We start from the raw sequence: 19,123 nt of genomic DNA, 5'->3' as shown, positions 1-19,123 counted from the left end.
AGTATCTTCTGTGCTATTTCACTTTAATACTTTTATTTAGTGCAATTCACTTAAGAAATCATGTGTATTTGAAAAAGAAACCTTACATAATTACCTCCAATGGAAAACCAGTATTGTTTTGAGTATCGTGAAGCTAATAAAGCTATCCAGTTGGATTTAAAGGTGGGACATGTATTTGAGCTCCAACTTTGTAAAATGCTTAAAATAGTAATTGGCACATACTTTACATCATTTAATTTTCACTATGACACCGTGGGGCTGGATACTATTCCTACCTCCATTTTACAGATGGGAAATTGAGGCTTTGAGAAGTTTTATACAGTGGCCATTTCCCGTCTTATAGTTGATAAAAGCTCCATACGGCGTGGAATCTTAGAGCTGCAGCCCAAGTTTAAGTGGCTCAAGGATGGAGAACTGTGTGTGTGTGTGTGTGTGTGTGTGTGTGTGTGTGTGTTAATATTTCTTTTCCACTGAAGTGCCAAGAACAGGGACTAATCTAGATTTCTATTAATCTTATGTCAGCAACAATGACAGTTTAACTGGGAGAGGCTGATAAACATTAGTCTGTGAGGATGGGAGTGGGCCGTAACATAAACACACTTCTCAGAAGGGCTACAAAGAAAGCAGGGATGCCCAGACTCGAGCGCTCCTGGTGTGTATGTGGGGTTTTGCACGTGGTGGTGGCGGGTGCCTCTCACGTGTGTGTGCGTGTGCGCCTGTGTTTGGAAGCTCATGCAGTGCCCCAGATGCCGCCGACGTTCACAGTGCTGTGTCCTGCCTTAGCCGACTTCTCGGGATGTTCCAGGGCTGCAGCTGGTCCCTTCCTGTCCTGATTGACAGGGCACACTTCATAAAGCTTGCAACCAACTTCCTGCAAGCCAGTCAGGGTCCTTGATAAGAAAGTGGAATTCAGGGCAATTAAGTGCAAGCTGAGCCCCGAGACTGCGTTTTCTGAGGGCGGTTGTGCGCCAGCTGCTTTCAGTGCCATTCCGTTCATTCAGGGGTGACTTTTACAAAGTAGCCTTCTTCTGGGCGCTGCCTTCAAAACAGAGCCTCAGCTGGGCTGTGTGTGAATCACTCATCCAATTTATAAGCTTCAAGTGGAAATCAGTTTGGGGAAGGGCAGAAGTCCGCAGAGGCTCAGCGTGGACGGCTGGCTTAGACTGGGTGAGATTTGCAGATTACCCAGGGGCAGCGCTGGGCAGTGGTTTGAACCTTTAGAGACACTCGGTTTACATTGTTGCTTGCTAGGTAGCTCTCCTGAGACGAATAACCTAATTTTCCTAAACCTCAGTTTTCTCATCTGTTAAGTGGGTCTTTAAAAAATTATGATAGAATATCCATAACATAAAATTTACCATTTTAACCACTTTTAAATGTACCATGTCAGTGGCATGAAATACATTCACATGGTTGTGTGAATGGGATTTTAGATAGGATTAGAGAGTGTAAGGTGCTTAGAACCATGCCTGATAATTGGAGGTTGTTCTGTAAGTGGTAACTAAGTTTACTATTATTATTTTGTATTATCTACTAATTGTCTTGTGCTTTTCAAAATATAATGCCTATTCTGGTGACAGGTGTTTCTTGGGTGAGGGCAGGTGCTAAGCAGTGGATGTTACAGAGATGAGGGGCAGATGTGGAACCTGCCACCTGCCTCGGGGGACTCAGCCTAGTAGGCAAGGTGAATTTATATACATATAATATATATATTTGTATATACATATGTACATACATATGTAAGTACATATGTAATATATATTATATGAATGTATGTGATATATGTGATGATATGTACATGTATAATATATACATTATACATATATGATAATACATATATGCATGTAACATATATACATTATATGTATATATGAAGAGGTGCACACACACACAGAAGAGCGCTGCCATAAAGGTTAGTAAAACACTTCAAGAAGCCAAAGGAGAAGAGAGTGATTCCAAGGGGTGTGCGATACAAGAGAAGCAAGGTTAGGGAAAACATTTGCCTGGAACTTGTAGACAAAGTTTCAAGGCACTTTTTCGTTCACCTTGATTAATTCTTTTTTTTTTTTTTAATCATTCTCACAATAATCCTGTGATCCAGAAGAGGATAGGGATCATGGGTTTCCATTTTCTGGTGGTAAACAGAGGCTCAGAGTAGCTAAGGGACCTGCTCCATGTCACACAGATGGCTAGTGGCAGAGTTTGGGCTGCAATGTGATGACTCAGAACCCGGTGCTGTGGGTCCATTTCATCTAGGGTCCCAAGGTGGGCAGAATACAGTTCTGATTGGTGCATAGGTCTATAAAAGGTGGTGATGTCCAGTGCACAGGTAGGTACGTACACCACTGTGGAGGAAGGCAGTGAGACTTTAGGTAGGCCACAGACGGACGGATCTCAGATTAATAGTTACACACTGTAGTATTCATCAGAAACATCGAGCATGTGATTCTGTGGGTATTTCTCAGGACAAGTCTACACTGACGTGAAAATAGAGTCCTTGCAAGGAGTGATTTTAAGTAACAGAGCATGCAGTGGGTGCCAGGGACTGCAGTCGGGAATCACTGGCCCAGTTATGCCAACTGATCCTTTCATGAAAGCTCAGGGCTGCAGAGAAAAGGGTGACCCAGCTGCTTGTAAATTTTGGAAATTAATCCTTTGTCAGTTGCTTCATTTGCAAATATTTTTTCCCATTCTGAGGGTTGTCTTTTGGTCTTGTTTATGGTTTCCTTTGCTGTGCAAAAGCTATGGAGAACAGTATGGAGGTTCCTTAAAAAAACTACAAATAGAACTACCATATGACCCAGCAATCCCACTACTGGGCATATACCCAGAGAAAACCATAATTCAAAAAGAGTCATGTACCAAAATGTTCATTGCAGCTCTATTTACAATAGCCCGGAGATGGAAACAACCTAAGTGCCCATCATCGGATGAATGGATAAAGAAGATGTGGCACATATATACAATGGAATATTACTCAGCCATAAAAAGAAACTAAATTGAGCTATTTGTAATGAGGTGGATAGACCTAGAGTCTGTCATACGGAGTGAAGTAAGTCAGAAAGAGAAAGACAAATACCGTATGCTAACACATATATATGGAATTTAAGAAAAAAAAAATGTCATGAAGAACCTACGGGTAAGACAGGAATAAAGACACAGACCTACTAGAGAACGGACTTGAGGATATGGGGAGGGGGAAGGGTGAGCTGTGACAAAGCGAGAGAGAGACATGGACATATATACGCTACCAAACGTAAGGTAGATAGCTAGTGGGAAGCAGCCGCATAGCACAGGGAGATCAGCTTGGTGCTTTGTGACCGCCTGGAGGGGTGGGATAGGGAGGGTGGGAGGGAGGGAGACGCAAGAGGGAGGAGATATGGGAACATATGTATGTGATTCACTTTGTTATAAAGCAGAAACTAACACACCATTGTAAAGCAATTATACCCCAATAAAGATGTTTAAAAAAAATAAAAAATAATAAAGTAAAAAAAAAAAGAAAAAAGAAAAGGGTGACCCAGCTGGCAGAGCCACGCAGGGGCGCCTCAGCTGCTTTGGTCCGTGTGGTGTGAGCTGAGCCGATGCAGACGCTGACTGTAACGCTAACAGGCTCCCTGGGTCTTGCTCCTCTTTGTAGATTGCCGACTTTGGGCTTTCCAACCTGTACCAGAAGGACAAGTTCTTGCAAACGTTCTGTGGGAGCCCACTCTATGCCTCTCCCGAAATTGTCAACGGGAGGCCTTACCGAGGGCCAGAGGTGAGCAGCTTGCCTGGTGTGTACGGTGGGGGGCTGGAGAGGAGAAAAGAACTGAACCTAGGAATACTTAAAAAAACCAAACAAACATAAAAGCAAGCAAACAAAAAACCGTTTCCTTATATGATTATAAAAGCCATAATATACACACCTGGGAGAAAAATCCTGAACAGCCTAAAAGAGAAAATAAAGTTGCCTGCGATCTCCCCACAAGAGATAACCACGTAATATTTATGTGACTTCTTCTTAGGCTTTTTTTTCCAGTGTAGATCTTGTATTTCAAACAATTGAGGTCACTATTATAGGTGTACATCTCTCCTTTTATTACTAACTTAATTGTGACTTTTCTGAATTTGTTATTACTGAAAACATGGTTTTTAACGATGACATGATGTTTTATTGTATGAATATACTGTAATTTATTTAATCACTTCCCTAGTGTTAGACAGATTGTTTTCAGTTGTTCCCTATTGTAATAAGACAAGCAGAACAGAAAGCAAACAGCCTCACTCTGCAGCGAACCTTTTTGCGTGTATCTTTGACAGCATGTATTTCTGATCAAGGAAATACATTTTAATTGCATCTTCTGATTCATGAGAAATACATTTTCTCTGTGTGCCTAAAGCTTTCAGGGCCACTGTAAGACACAGGTATGTGAAAATATCGTTTTGAAAATGGGTGAGTTGTGACTGATTATTCATTTTTAAAGAGATAGTTCTATTTATAGAGAGATTCATCCACTCAGGATACCTTAAGTAGCAGCCATTCAGTGGGTTGAAATGTTTCCTTCCAAGTATTTATCTGTTTGAGAGTGTTTGGGGCAGGGCTAGAGGGTAAAGAGACGGATGCCAAGAGCCTCCATCACTTGCAGTAAGGAGAAAGTCTTTCCAAAACAAGAATGTAAGGGAGGAGCCTAAGGTCCAATTTACAACATTGCAGAAACCTGACACTGTAAATTTATCACAGATAATGAATGCTGCTTTGATCCTCGATGATCCGTTTCTGAGGTTACAAGCTGGCAGCCTGTAATCTGGCCAGCAAGAGTGCTTTATTTGGCCATCTTTCTAAAAAAAAATTGAACATTTAATAAATGGGAGATTTCACATAAAAGTCCGTTTTCTGACTTCTCTTGAAAAAACAAAGGATCTAGCAGTGCTGGGCCTATATTACTATGTGACAGCAACTAGCCAGAGGAGGCTGCCTATGTAAGATGGGTGAATGCCCTCTACAGTTTGTCTTCAAACCAACACTCCACGTGGTACCCCACCGTCTCTCTTTCTTTGTTCACGTTTGTTGTCTGCCTGGCTCTTGTAAGCATTTGAGTTTGCAACCCCTGATCCCTTTGAAGAAGGTGCAGGATTCCTGGGTTAGGAGTCAAGAACCCCACGTTCCAGTCTTACCTCCATCACTGGGATGGGGAGGGGCCTCTGGAGAAACCATTTAACTTCCTTGGGCCTCAGTATTCTCATCTGCCAAATAGGGCTGAAAATAATCCGGGGCCCCTACCTGTTTCACAAAATTAGAGTGAGGATCAAAGAATATCGTCTGTTCAAGAAAGTTCTCCTATGGGTTGGAACCGTTGGTCTCAGTTTGCAACGAAAAAGTCAGGCTCTGAAACAGGCCCCAGGTGCACTGCATATCAGGTGTCAGGCTGTGGTGGGAACCTGTCTGCCAGGTGCTAAATTCCATTCCTGGGGTCATTGAGGGTGGCTGCTCGTGGTCTGTGATGCTAATGGTTTGGAAGGGAATCTGCTTCCCAGCTCCTATATGTCTGTCTCTCTGCTCCAGGTGGACAGCTGGGCCCTGGGCGTGTTGCTTTACACTCTCGTGTATGGAACGATGCCCTTCGATGGTTTCGATCACAAAAACCTCATTCGGCAGATCAGCAGCGGAGAGTACCGGGAGCCCACGCAGCCCTCAGGTGTGTGCCCACGGAGGGTCGGCGGCTAAGCCGGGCGAGGCCAGCTCACGCTTTCTGCTTTTGTGTCCATGTCTGTAAGAAGACTCCTGCTTTTCCTCTTTCTTCCCCCCAGATCTTTGCCTTCCGGCAGAGCTGGCTTATTAGGCCGCTTTCCCCAAACCTTCCCACTGTGATATTTCCAGAACAGTTGTTCTACTCTGCTGGCTAGGAGTCCTGTTTGCTTGCTGTGTGAACTTGGGCAAGGCCCTTACCCTGTTTAGATTCTGTTTCTCCACTGTAAATTCACATTTTGGAAAAGGTATTACGTGAAGTCCCTTCCAGTCCACGTAGACATGAGACCCCCTCAGTAGACTCTAAGGGTGGCAGCTGCTCTTCTGCACACCTTGCCCTGGCCGGGGGGTGTGGTGCATGGGTGCTGTTTCATGACCTGTTACCACAGAGCAAGTCTATCCCATCCCGCTCCCACACCCAAACAAACTCAGCAGTTTAACCAACATCTATTAGCCGTTATCTCTTGATTCCCTGGATTGGTTAGAGCTTTTCTGGCCTGCCTTGGGTTTCTCCTACAGTTGCAATCAGATGGTAGCTGGAGTTGGGGCCGATTGTGGGGACACCTCGGGGCCCCTCTGTGTGGGCTCTCTCCCCATGAGCTGCCTCCCCAGGCCTCTCTCTCTAGGAAGGAGCGTGGACTTCTTACATAGCAGCTCAGGGCTCGAAGATGGAGGAAGAAGCAGCTGCCAGGCCTTCTTAACGTCTGCTTGGAAGCCAGATGATGTCACTTCTGCCACGTTCTATTGGTCAAAGCGACCAAGGCCATAAGCTCCATCTCTTGATGGGAGAGCATTGTTTGAGTGCAGAAGGGGTGTGTACAGGTGGCCATATTTGGAATGTGGTTAACAGACACATCGTATATTGCAGTCCGCGCATCCCACATGTGTATACACACACACACACACGGTTGATTCTCATTATTTGCCGCAGTTGTGTCCTATAACATTGCTATGAACGCTGAGTTTGTGAATACTGAAGCACTGCTCATAGGGAAATACAGGGCTCGACTCCTGGGAGCCTCTGGTCACAACGTTTTTGTCAACTGATCAATCCATATCCTTGTTTTATGTATATTTCTGTTTAAAGACGCCTCATTTAAAATATATTGTTGATTTATGAACATCGAACTTACGGCCAACAGCACTTTAACTCGTGCCTGAATGAGGCTTATCTGGCTCATATGTTTTCTCCGTAAGGTACATCACTGCCTTCTTGGCCTTAGAATCCCCAGATAGCACTTCAGCACCACGCTTGGGGGCCATTTTAAACAGTGAAATCACCAATAAAAAGTGCAAATATGTGAAAAGCATGAACTAAACGGACTGTGAAAAGGACACTTGCTTACGGCATGAGAGCAGAAACAAGAAGGCAGTGCCTTGTCACCTGGTTCTGCTTCAGCTGGGAACACACATGCGCATTGTGTGTGGGGGGGTAATTCACATTTTTGGCCAGTTCGTGGAAAGCACCTTGAGTATTGATTTGGGGGTTCCAAATACATTTTAATGAGTAGGCGCATTTACAAATACAGAATCTGTGAATAATGAGCACTGAGTATTTCATATGTAGAAACAGGTATAGATATGCAGATTTTTTCAATAAGCTAACCCGAGTATTTTTGTTTGTTTGTTTGTTTTTAGAAAATTCAGGGTGAAATCTATGGCAGGCTTTTTGCCTGACCAGCTAACTTGTGTCAACACAGTTTCTGGTACACTACAGGGGTTCAGAAAATATTTATTGACTGAATGAATGAACATCCTGTTACTTTTCAGGGCTGCAGCTCACCCCTGGCTCCATTGCCAGGTCCCGGCCAGCTACTCATTAGCTACATAAGTAGCTGAGGGGAGGTGGCGCCTTCCCAGGATATAATTCAACCCCCATTTGGGGAGCACGGTTTGATCTTAAAAGGCGATTTATAAGCTGTGAGAGTCTGTTGGTTCCTGTGGCCTCCTCAACATCCCTTTGGGGCTTTCCCCTAATTCTTTGGCAGCAGAAATTGACAAATGGAGTTTTTCAGACAGGCCGTAAACGGATAGCAGATAGAGATCAGCTCCCTGATCTGACAGCTTGGTAGGCTATGGCTTATGTCAGAGAGGGACAGGAGGTGAGCACTTGGGTGTGGGATTCAGAGCCCGGCCAAGGCCCGGCCAGCCTTGGGGATGGCCCCCTCTCAAGGCCCAGGCGTGCCAGGTGTGAACACCTCTCCATCCTTCTCTGTCTCTCCCTCTCTGATGAGAAGCCTTTTCCTTGCCGTCTCAGCCCTAAATTTCCTTTTTGTGCTGACACATTTTCCTGGTGACCTGAGCGCTGTGTGTTTATATAAACCTAACTTTGGAGAACTAAAAGCCATGGTAATCTATACCTGTTTTCCCATTTAGTAAAATGATATCCGCCAAAGGAATGGTGGGGCCCTGCTTGGGGTCAGGTCTGGATTCTTTCCTGGTTACCTGGCCTTCCCCATTTTATACAGATCTGAGTTGATGGAAAGGCAGCAGTTTGACATTCCGTCAGTAGCATGGAGAAACATGCCGGGCTCTGATAGCCCACTGGCCTGTGGCTCTGAGTCCTGATGACGCTTCCTGATGGACAGTCTGGAAGGCTACGGCTTCCTGCTCCATGGCGTGGCTGCACCAGGGCTCCATTTGGCCTTTTCCTCAAATGAGTGTGTCTCCTTTGCGCCCCCGGAGCGTCCGCTTTGGAAAGCCCAAAACTCCCGTAAAATGTACCGTTCCTTCTGCTTCTTGTCCCACAGATGCCCGAGGCCTCATTCGGTGGATGTTGATGGTGAACCCCGACCGCCGGGCCACCATCGAGGACATTGCCAACCACTGGTGGGTGAACTGGGGCTACAAGAGCAGCGTCTGCGACTGCGATGCCCTTCACAGCGCCGAGTCCCCACTCTTGGCCCGCATTATCGACTGGCACCACCGTTCCACAGGGCTACAGGCTGAGGCCGAAGCCAAAATTAAGGGCTTGGCCAAACCCGGGGCCCCCGAGGTCATGCTGGAGCGGCAGCGGTCGTTGAAGAAGTCCAAGAAGGAGAGCGACTTTGCTCAGTCCGGCCAGGACTCGGTGCCTGAGAGCCCATCCAAGGTGAGCTCCAAGCGGCCCAAAGGGATCCTGAAGAAGCGGAGCAACAGCGAGCATCGCTCTCACAGCACCGGCTTCATCGAAGGCGTCGTCAGCCCTGCCTTACCCCCCGCTTTCAAGCTGGAGCAGGACTTGTGCCGGACTGCCGTGCCCCTGCCAAGCGCCCCCGAGGCGGAGGTGCCCGCTAAACTCAGCCCCAAACAGTCGGCCACGATGCCCAAGAAAGGCATCTTGAAAAAGACCCAGCAGAGAGAATCGGGTTACTACTCGTCCCCGGAACGCAGCGAGTCTTCGGAGCTGCTGGACAGTAACGATGGGCTGGGTGGCGGCATCCCCTCCCCGAGCCCCCCGGATCCGGCCAGGGTGACGTCCCACAGCCTCTCCTGCCACAGGAAGGGCATCTTGAAACACAGCAGCAAGTACTCAGAGGGCACCATGGACCCGGCCCTGGCCAGCCCCGAAATGCCCACACTGGAATCCTTGCTGGAGCCCGGCATCCCTGCCGAGGGCCTCTCCCGGAGCTACAGCCGGCCTTCCAGCGTCATCAGCGACGACAGCGTCCTGTCCAGCGACTCCTTCGACTTGCTCGACTTGCAGGAGAATCGCCCTGCCCGCCAGCGCATCCGCAGCTGCGTCTCTGCCGAAAACTTCCTCCAGATCCAGGACTTTGAGGGGCTCCAGAACCGGCCCCGGCCCCAGTACCTGAAGCGGTACCGGAACCGGCTGGGAGACAGCAGCTTCTCCCTCCTCACGGACATGGACGATGTGACTCAGGTCTACAAGAAAGCGCTGGAGATCTGTAACAAACTGAACTAGCTCCCCAGGGTGCAGGGGTGGGTCGGGGTGGGTACAAGGGAGGAGTGGGAGTGGTGACTGGGCTATGGACAGAGCTGGTTACCTCTTTGCTGGCCATGACAACAGACTGAAAAAGGATCGGTGCTGTCTTGCTTTGGCCAAATTTGCAGCCTTGAGCCAGTGCGTATGAGGGAGAAGTGGGCTCTTGGCCAGTCCTGCCAACTGCCAGTCAGAAGTGGGATCCTCATTGGCATTTGCTTTACGGCACCTCCTAGAGTCCAGGGGAGGTGGTGTTGGCCAGCACTTAGGGGGTGGGGAGGGAGCATATGGGAGAGGAAACGTTTCCCTAGAAGTCGTCCACGTGCTTCTGGAGGAGGGCAAGACAGACTGGGGCCATCTGCTCTGAGTGAACTCAGAGCTCGCTCCTTCTCTCCTCGCGCGTTAGCAGGCTTGGTCTGCCTGCAGGGGGTGGGCACGTAGATTTCATCTGAGCTTGAATCGGTAATCGATGGATAGGGGCTGCTGGGTGTGCTGGTTTGAGTAGCCCAGACAGTGGGAAGGAGTGCTGTGATTGAATAGTAATGGCTGCCATGGAGATGGGAAGGGGTGCAGTAGCACTCTTGCCGTGTAGTTGCCATCCTTGACCTGGCTAAGGCCTGGGAGTGCTAGTGTAGATCCCATGGGATCTATGTTATCTCTTTCATGCCACTGGTGTGGCATTTGTTAATTTGCTACTCTGCCTTGAATGGAAGACAGGGCCTTGGTCAGAGAGAGAGTGCTCTGAACACTGCTAAGGACTTAGAGCCAGCCCATGGTGATTTTTTGGCTTTCTGTTGTCTGCCTCTTCTTTCCTGGTGTCTTCCTGGCTCTTCAGCACAACCTCCAAGGGTAGACAGGGAAAAAGAGGTGGTGTCAGAGGTCAAAACTATGGTGTATAACAGAGCTTGGAACCCTCTGTGATCTTTTGCAGATGAGTGGAAGTTGATCCACACCAGCAAGGGGACAACTTGTCCATTTCTTTAACATCTCAATATTAACTGGAATGCTGCCTTGTGGGTTCTGACCTGTGTGAATGTTTTGAACTGGATGTGATATCGTCCATAGTCCCCAAAGGAGTAACTCGCTCAACCATTAACCTTGTTTACTCGTAGCAAACGGTTTCCCCATCCACTAAGGGTAGAATCCTCAGAGGTAGGCGAGTTTCCTTCTAGGGAGTTAGTGTGTAGGTGGGGTATTTGGATGAGGAAAGGTAAGTCAGGCGGAAGGTGTTTCCCCGTACGAATCTAGGTATTCTGTGTCCTACCTGCCTAGAACTCCTAGGCTTTAGGGGGAGCGTTCCAGCCACTCAGATGAATAAGGTGCTTCAAGAGCAGAGTGGGTTGGGAGGAAGCAGAGCGGAGAGGGAACACTTCCCTGGAAGTCCTCCAGATGGTTCTGGAGGAGGCAGAAAAGAGGTGTGACAGGACTCTTAGCTTGAAAAGTAACATAGCTAACATAGTGTAACTTCTAGACACCCGGATTACAGGTGATCAGATGTCACGCCCACAGTGGGGCATCTTCAGATACCGAGTTTGGAATTAATGGTCTTATTTGGGAGTTTGGGACAACTTCAGGTTCTACTGGCCCCAGCTAATTGAAACTTTTGTTTCAGGATGGCTGACTTCTGAAAGCCAGCTAGACATTTAAGGAGAACTAGTCTTGGGGGTATTTTGGGGAAAACCAACAGATCATAGTTCATGGGGAGAAGAGAAGGCATTCACCTTCAGGTACTAAGAACATTGATTAGAATGAAACTGCCCTTTTCCCTAAGGAGATGGCTCCATTTCTCCCCTTGTCACCAGCTCTGGGGCTTTGGCTTGTGCGTCCCTTCGGGTTGAGCTGAGTAGTGTAATATGGGAAGCTTTCCGGTTTCCCTTCATTCAATTCCACCTCCTTCCTGAACTCCAAGATAGGTTCAAAGGGAAAAAAATTCCGTAGCTAGCAAACTGTGTATGCGGCGTGTGGGTGCACGGAGGGCATTCTGCAATCTCTAAAGCTCCCTCCTTGTCTCATTTTACGCAACCTCTTCTGGACAGCCTGCACTGCCACACTGCTGGTCCCTCACGCATGGCAGCCAGCCTGGCTGGTAGCTGTCAGTATGACTTAGGTATAACACCTACCTACTGGTTGGTGTATTTTCCTCTTGCCCAAGTGATTGTGTCTGTTTGGTATTTTCCATCCTTACAATCTTCAAGTACAAATGACACTATTAAGGAACGTCATTCTACCCCCGCCCCCAAAACACATGTATGTTCTCTTTTGTCAGTAGAACCAGACAGTGGATTGTGGTAAAGACAGTCCTCCACTCAGAGGAAGAGACCCTGAGTTTAATCCTGGTGTGCTGGTGGCCTTAGGCACCTGCAGTATCTCCGGGGCTGAGTTTTCCCTTCAGTGAGGGCTGGAGGGGTAGATTAGCTGGTCTCTCAGGCCTTGCCTAGTTCTGACATTCTGCTAACATCCTCTGATTCTGGACGTGATGCTGACTCTGTCCTTTTAAGGAAAAACTTGGAATAGAGGGACAGGCCCTCAAAGCAGCTCCCTTGCTTCCTGATTAAGTCCTATCATCCCTTCCAGCCAATCCCAGCCAAGGAAATTATGCTTGATTCATTTCCATGGAATTACAAGTGAGAGACACTTTGATGACCTGGTGGACCAAGCAGGAGATTCAAGGTCAGCTCTCCTGGTCCTTTCCTTGCCTCTGTGGGCCTTTCAGTGTCTTAGTTTACACATCTGCCAAAGGAGTAGACTTATACTTCTTGTTACAGGTAAATTTCAAGGCATGATCAGTTTTCAGGAAGTGCTTCAAGACCCCAGGCAAAATGAAAATGCCAAGTACTCTCTGAATTTCCATCCCTGTTACAAGGTGCTGCTTCTGCAGATGGCAAGGTGCATCTTTCAGGGTGAGACTCTGGTGAGTGTTGGCCACGCCTGCGGTCTTGAGTACAAATGTGAATGACTGACTGACTGCTTATTGCCAAACTGGAAATGTTCTGTAGGGATTTACTGGCATGGTATCATTCCTAGAAGAAAAAAAAAAAAGAGAGAAACTTGACTGCACATTTTTTTTAATCCGTGTTGTGACTTTTATTTAATTTCTATTTTTTTTTGGTAATAAAAAGTTGACTTTTTTATTTGAATTTGTCTTTTTTTATTTATTGGTCTGAAAGGCATTTCAAAGGTATTATAATAATATATTGGTGTAATTTAAACGGTGCAACATGCTTTATGTCTCCAGTCAAAATTGGTTTTCATTCATTTGATTGGTTTGAGCCCAGGACAGCCTACAGGGGGAAAAAAAAGCTGGATAACCACCCAAAGTGTTTGTATTTTCATTGGAAACTGATTTGTTTTTTGTTTTTGTTTCTGTTTTTATTTTTAAATTAAATAAATTGCCATGAACTGAACTGAACTGGGACGTTGCTTCTTTATTTGGTTGTTTTTCTCTTAGTTAAGAGAATGACAGAATGGGTATAAGTAACAGAAACCCACCTGTTAGCTTAAGCATAAAGGGGGAATTTCTTCGAAGTTCCCAGAAGAGGAAATGTAGCTGGCCGTGCAGTTGCAACCAGAAACTGGAAAAGTAGGACCCAGTCCCTCTTTTCTGCTCCTCCTTGCATGCCGGTTTCATTCTTCTCCTTCTGTAGCCTCACTTTCTCCTCCCTGGTTTTATGACCCACCTTGGCTTACCCCATAGCTTCCAAATTTACATGTTCTCAGTTCTGGTTTCCAAAAAGTTGACCCTTTTCCCACAGTCTGGACTAGAGATGGCATCAAAGGTTAACGCTTAGCCATACTTGCTCCCCACATGTCAGTTTCCTCTGCCTGCCCCCTGCCTCGGCCTCCCTCTATCCCAAGGGCAGACAAAGCGATCATATGGTTGCTCTGAGTCCAAATCATTGGGCCATATTTCCTAATGGGGAAGGCCACTGCTCTGCCTATAATAAAATGCCGTCCTTAGTCCCATTTGCCATTGTTTTTTGTGCTAACAGACCCTCAGGAAGCTCTTGGAAAGAGGGATGAATAACAGGGTAAGATTGAGGAGTTCCTGGATCCCAGTCATGATATCAAATGACATCCAATCCTACCCCTAGTCTCTAATATTAGAGAGTCATGCTGTGCACTGAATATCAGTGCTAGGGATCCAAGCAAGAGAAGTCTGACTTTCCAACGAAAGTGCAACTTTCCAGTTTGGACATGATGTTGGCTACTGAGTCAAATTTCTTCACCTCTTTGGGCCTCAGTTTTCTCATCTGACTCGTGGGTATATTAATTGCTACCTTTGCCAAACTCTAACAGGGCTTTGAAGAAGGAAGGAGAGAATTTCTGTGAAGTTAGCCTGAGAGTAAAACTCATTATGAACGGGAAACTGTAGTCCTTTCTTTACAGGGCAGTATTCACTGACTTTTAAAATAGGACGTTTGAGACAATCTGCCTGGTCTGGAGACTCTTAATTCTTGCTTTGGTCTCTACTGCTATTAGCACATGGGCCTGTCAGTCGTGCAGGATAAGAGACTAAGGGGAAGTTCACCTATAAGTGAACCTCTTTGGCTAAATGCTGGAGAGGGTGTGGAGAAAAGGGAACCCTAGTACACTGTTGGTGGGAATGTAAATTGGTACAGCCACTATGGAGAACAGTATGGAGGTTCCTTAAAAAATTAAAAATAGAGATACCATATGATCTAGCAATCTCACTTCTGGGCATATATCTGGAAAAGGTGAAAACTCTAATTTGAAAAGATACATGCACCCCAATGTTCATAGCAACACTATTTACAATAGCCAAGACATGGAAGCAACCTAAGTGTCCATCAACAGATGAATGGATAAAGAAGATGTGACATATGTGTGTGTGTGTATATATACACACACACACACACATAATGGAATACTACTCAGCCATAAAAAGAATGAAATATTGCCATTTACAGCAACATGGATGGACCTAGGGATGATCATATTGAATGAAGTAACTCAGAGAAATATTACATGATATCACTTTATGTGGAATCTAAAAAAATAATACAAACAGAAACAGACTCACAGACATAGAAAACAGACTTATGGCTCCCAGAGGGGAAAAGAGAGGGAGGGAGGGATAAATTAGGAGTATGGGATTAATAATACAAACTACTATACATAAAGTACATAAACAAAGGATTTACTGTATAGCACAGGGAACTATGTTCAATATCTTATAATAACCTAGAATGGAAAAGAATCTGGAAAAATAAACTGAATCACTTTGCTGTATATCTGACACACAATATTGTTAATCAACTATACGTCAACAAAAAAGTAAATAAATAAAAAAATAAAAGTGAACCCCTTTAGAAAGGCATAATTTGGCAGTCAGATAGGAGGAATAGCATATGCCTGTTCTAGAGGCTGGACCAAATGTGACATGTAAGGGGTAGAGAGGAAATAGGGGTGGCTGGATTGGCACAGCTGACATGTTGTCAACTGATAGGTCAGTGAGGTTAATGGGAAGTGGCCACTTTGAGGAAAATCAAGAGAATTAATATTTATTGAGCTTCTACATGGTGCTCACTTCATCCTGTTCAGTGGCAAGTGGTATAAACCCAACTTAGTCCATGTTAAGTAATAAGACGAATTTACTGCTTCTTGCAACTGAGAAGTCCAAGATGCATGTCTCAGGCACAGCTGGATCCAGGGGTTCAAGTGATGCCCTTGGCCTCTTTTTTGCTCACTGTCGCTGGATGTGGGCTTCATTCTTAGGCAGGCTCTCTCTGCATGGCAGCAAGAGATCTCCCGGTAGTAACAGGGTTATGAGGTCTTCTTACTGTGTGATCCTAGAGTCAGAGAGAGATTCTTACTATCCTAGCATTTATGTGCCAAGAAAGGACTGTGATTGGCTTTTTTTGGGTCATTTGTCTCCCTCTGGCCCAGTCACAGAGTCCAGGTGGAGAGATGCTCCAATTGGCTAGCCTCGATCCTGTGCCTACCCTTGTGGTACACTTGAATGACAACTCCCTCAGAATCACAGAGTTGGGGAGGGCACCTGTCCCAAAAGAAGGGATGCAAGCTTGACAAAAAGTAACCCATGTTAGTTACAACTTTTGGACATTAATTTCCTCACCTATAAAGTAGCATTAAATGATTCCTAACTTTCAGAGTTATTGTGAAGATTAAGTAAATCACTTAATACAGGACTTGACACATACAAGATTTTTAATTTATATACAAAAGATCAGGAAAGATACTATAGAAAGGAGAGAGATTTGTTAGGAAGATTTTTAGCTGTAAAAATCGGGTGTAACGTCAGCAAATTCAGCTGAAACTGGTTTAAACACTACAGGGGCTTTATTAGCTCATATATTTGGAATTCTAGAGATAATGGTGGATTTCATGGTTACGTAGGTCTAGGGGGAGAAATGGATAATAAACAAGTAAACAAAATCCCTGAAAATTACAGATTGTGTAAGTGCTATAAAGGAAATGGATAGCGTGCAGAGTCAAGAATTAAGGGAGGGGATACCTCTTGTATAAAGTGTAGTCAGGGAAGGCAAACCTGAAGAGGGACCCTTGGGGAGAGGTCTGAAGATGAAGAATTAGCTATATGAAGAGTGAGCGTTCCAGGCAGAGGGAACAGTACATGCAAAGGCCTTGATGTCTTCAAAACAGAGCTTTACAGGGTTAATATCTGGTCCATCTGTATATGACAACCATGGTCCAGGAAGTCTGGTGTTTTGCTAAACATCTGTGGCCACATTCTAACATGAACTGGCTGTGATCATTTATGATTTTGTGTATCCTTAATTACAAGTGGCTGCTTCCTTTGACAGGTGGTCCCCAGATGAGACACATGCAATTTTAAAAGGAGGATATGTTTTCACTGCAGAAATTCACTGCTAATTTACTGAAATTTATGGAGAGGATGTTTTTAATCCACAGAATCCTGTGAAGTTTGGGGTATGGAAATGGAGCAGCAGTGATGCTCTGTAAAGACCAGAAAGTGGGGTCTAAGGTTTTCACGTCATAAAACCTGCCCCATGCTATTACAACTTTCTGGTTCCAGTAGGGAATTGTATAGAAAATTAGCAATCAATTTTGTTTGAAAATTATGACAATTATTTTCTTATTGATGAAAATTTACACTGCCCATCTCTACCTGACTGGGAATATCCACTGTATCTTCACCAGTAGTTTCCTCCATCCACTCCCTGAGCTAGTTTTCATTTCTGAATTAGTCTGGATGGGCTATGTTATGTGAAAGTAACAAACCCTGAAATGTCAGGGGCACAATATGGTGAACGACTATTTCTTACTCTCACCCAGTGCAGTACAGCTTGGGCAGCTCTTCCTGTCATGCTGTCTCCATGCAGGCACTTTCATCCTGCGGTTCTTTCATCCTGTGGCCCTGCCTTCTTGAGGTCCTTCATTTCCAGCTGTGCCAATGGGGGTGAGAGAAAGCACAAGTCAGGGCCTTTTAAGGAGCAGGGCTGTACGTGGCATCCATCATTTATGCTCAAATCCCACTGGCCAGAACTCAGTCACCTGACCCCAACCTAACTTCCTGCATAGTCTTCAAGTCTATAGTACTTAGAAAGTGAGAAGTAAAATGGAATCAGATGGGCACATAACAATGCCTGTCACAGCTTCTGTCAGTTCACCGTGGGTTGGCGGGTGGTGGTCCCAGCATAAACAGAAAGCATTATTGTTAATAGTTACCAAGTGCTGACTGAGCTGCAGGCGGTGTGCCTACCCTTTAATACATCGCCTCTTTTAATGTTCCTCGTGTTCCCTTACCTCCAAGATGGGGAAACAGTGTTGGAAACATGCAGTAACTTGCCCAGGTCATCCAACGGTTAAATGTGGAGCTGGATTCAAATACAGGGTGGGCTGACCGGATTCTGAGCCCAGGATTTTAATTGCTCTGTTGTGCGCCCGAGATGATCCTTCTTCAAGTCAGGCTCCTTGATCATATGCCCCATCCTGTCACCATCCCTGTTCATGGAAGTGGCATTTTCCTGCAGGAGCTAAGCAGATAGCATGAGGAATGAAGACACTGGCCCAAGTCTGTGCATTCTCCAAACAAACATGGACAGGAGAGCAACCGTCCCCCCGCACCCCATTGGTATCAGCTTCTAGAAGACCTAATCTCAGCAGATGGAGTTAACAGAGTTGATTCAGATTTCTGAATTACTCTAGAGTGAAATGGGTTGGAAGAGTGAGTCTTTCCCCATCCTGAGAACCTGCTGTGTCTTAGAACTCAGTAGATGGGACAGTAGGTCTTCAGTGGCTGGGTCCCTTCTGTCCAAAACTGTGTATTCACATGTACCCCCCAAGAGAGCTCTACAATTCTTTCCTGTGCTGGTGTGCCTCAGGGGACCCTGCTTCTAGAGAGCTGAGAGCACAAAGCAACTTCTTGGAGCTACATGAAAACACAGGATGTCAGGCTTGGCTGCATGGACCTGGCTGGGGTCAGGCACTGCAACAGCAACTTTTATCACACTAAACACAGAGCATCACCATGTCTTCAAGGCCTAGAGCAGGGCCATTATACAGGCATGGCCCCAGATTGGGCTTCCAGAGGAACACCTTGCTGTTAGGTGAAACTGAGTGTGGGGAACAGTTCATTTCAGAGGTAGCTGGAGAAAAAGAGCTCCCCAAAATAGCTATCTTGAGAAAGTTCTGCAAATTGGAACTTGTGAATCACTGAAGCTGAAGAACATCTGATTCAGCAGTGCCTAGGGTCTTGCAGAAGCTTCAGCCATCAGACTTTGGAGTCTACACAAAGGGATGTGTGCAAAGCAGAAAGCCCGATACAGACCTCTGAACCAGACCTGCTGGTTAGCTCCAAAGAGGACGTGGTTGTGGGTTTAACCCCTGTGAAGTACAGATGGTCCGTGGTAGTGGGTGCTGCCTAGGCTGACTTCTCATAAACACCATTTTGGGCATAATGATGATGAACTAAGAGGCATGGAAAAATGCCTCCCCTTTGAGAGAAAGAACTCATAATCACATGGTAAGGTCTTTCGGGGATCCAGAATAGTGGTGGGTGGGAGGAGGCAGGCAATTAACATTCAAATAAATAATATGACAGATGATGATAAGTCAATGGAAGAAATAAAGCAGGACAAGGAAATGGGGGTGGGATGAGGGGCAGTAGTTTTGGTAGAGTGGTCAACAGGGAAAACTTTATTGACTAGGTGACACTTACGCAGTAAGCCCTACAGCTCCGTACTGAAAAAGTCTTCAGCCAGAGGAAAGCAGCAAGTGCAAAGGCCTCGGGTAAGGAGTACACTTGAGGGGCTCAAGAAACAACAAAGGCCCGGGTGTCTAGAGCAGAGGAAGCAGTAGGAAGAATGGCTAGAGATGATGTAAAGAGGTAGCTGGGGCATCTTAAGCCACAGAACCCCACTATGGAACATATGGAGAGATTTTTTTTCTTGCAGTTTGCAAGGTATGGTCTGAGGACTGCTAGAAATCCCCCAGACCTTCTGCAACTACAT

The 19,123-nt window shown here is 45.8% G+C and overlaps 1 protein-coding gene across 1 annotated transcript in view; it reads left to right on the top strand.

Moving 5' to 3' along the window:
• The window catches only part of NUAK1 (NUAK family kinase 1), a 68,618-nt gene extending 55,564 nt beyond the window's left edge, over nucleotides 1-13,054 (top strand). The window contains exons 5-7 of the mRNA XM_067697825.1: nucleotides 3,641-3,760; nucleotides 5,546-5,678; nucleotides 8,479-13,054. Coding sequence (XP_067553926.1) covers nucleotides 3,641-3,760; nucleotides 5,546-5,678; nucleotides 8,479-9,632 — 1,407 coding nt within the window. The 3' untranslated portion in view covers nucleotides 9,633-13,054. The remainder of the gene's footprint in view (nucleotides 1-3,640; nucleotides 3,761-5,545; nucleotides 5,679-8,478) is intronic.
• The last annotated feature ends 6,069 nt before the right edge of the window (nucleotides 13,055-19,123 follow it).

The sequence above is a fragment of the Pseudorca crassidens genome, chromosome 11, assembly GCF_039906515.1.
Source record: "Pseudorca crassidens isolate mPseCra1 chromosome 11, mPseCra1.hap1, whole genome shotgun sequence".
Classification (NCBI taxonomy): Eukaryota; Metazoa; Chordata; class Mammalia; order Artiodactyla; family Delphinidae; genus Pseudorca; species Pseudorca crassidens.
The sequence above is the reverse complement of the archived record's forward strand: the minus strand, read 5'-3'. Positions and strand labels throughout refer to the sequence as shown.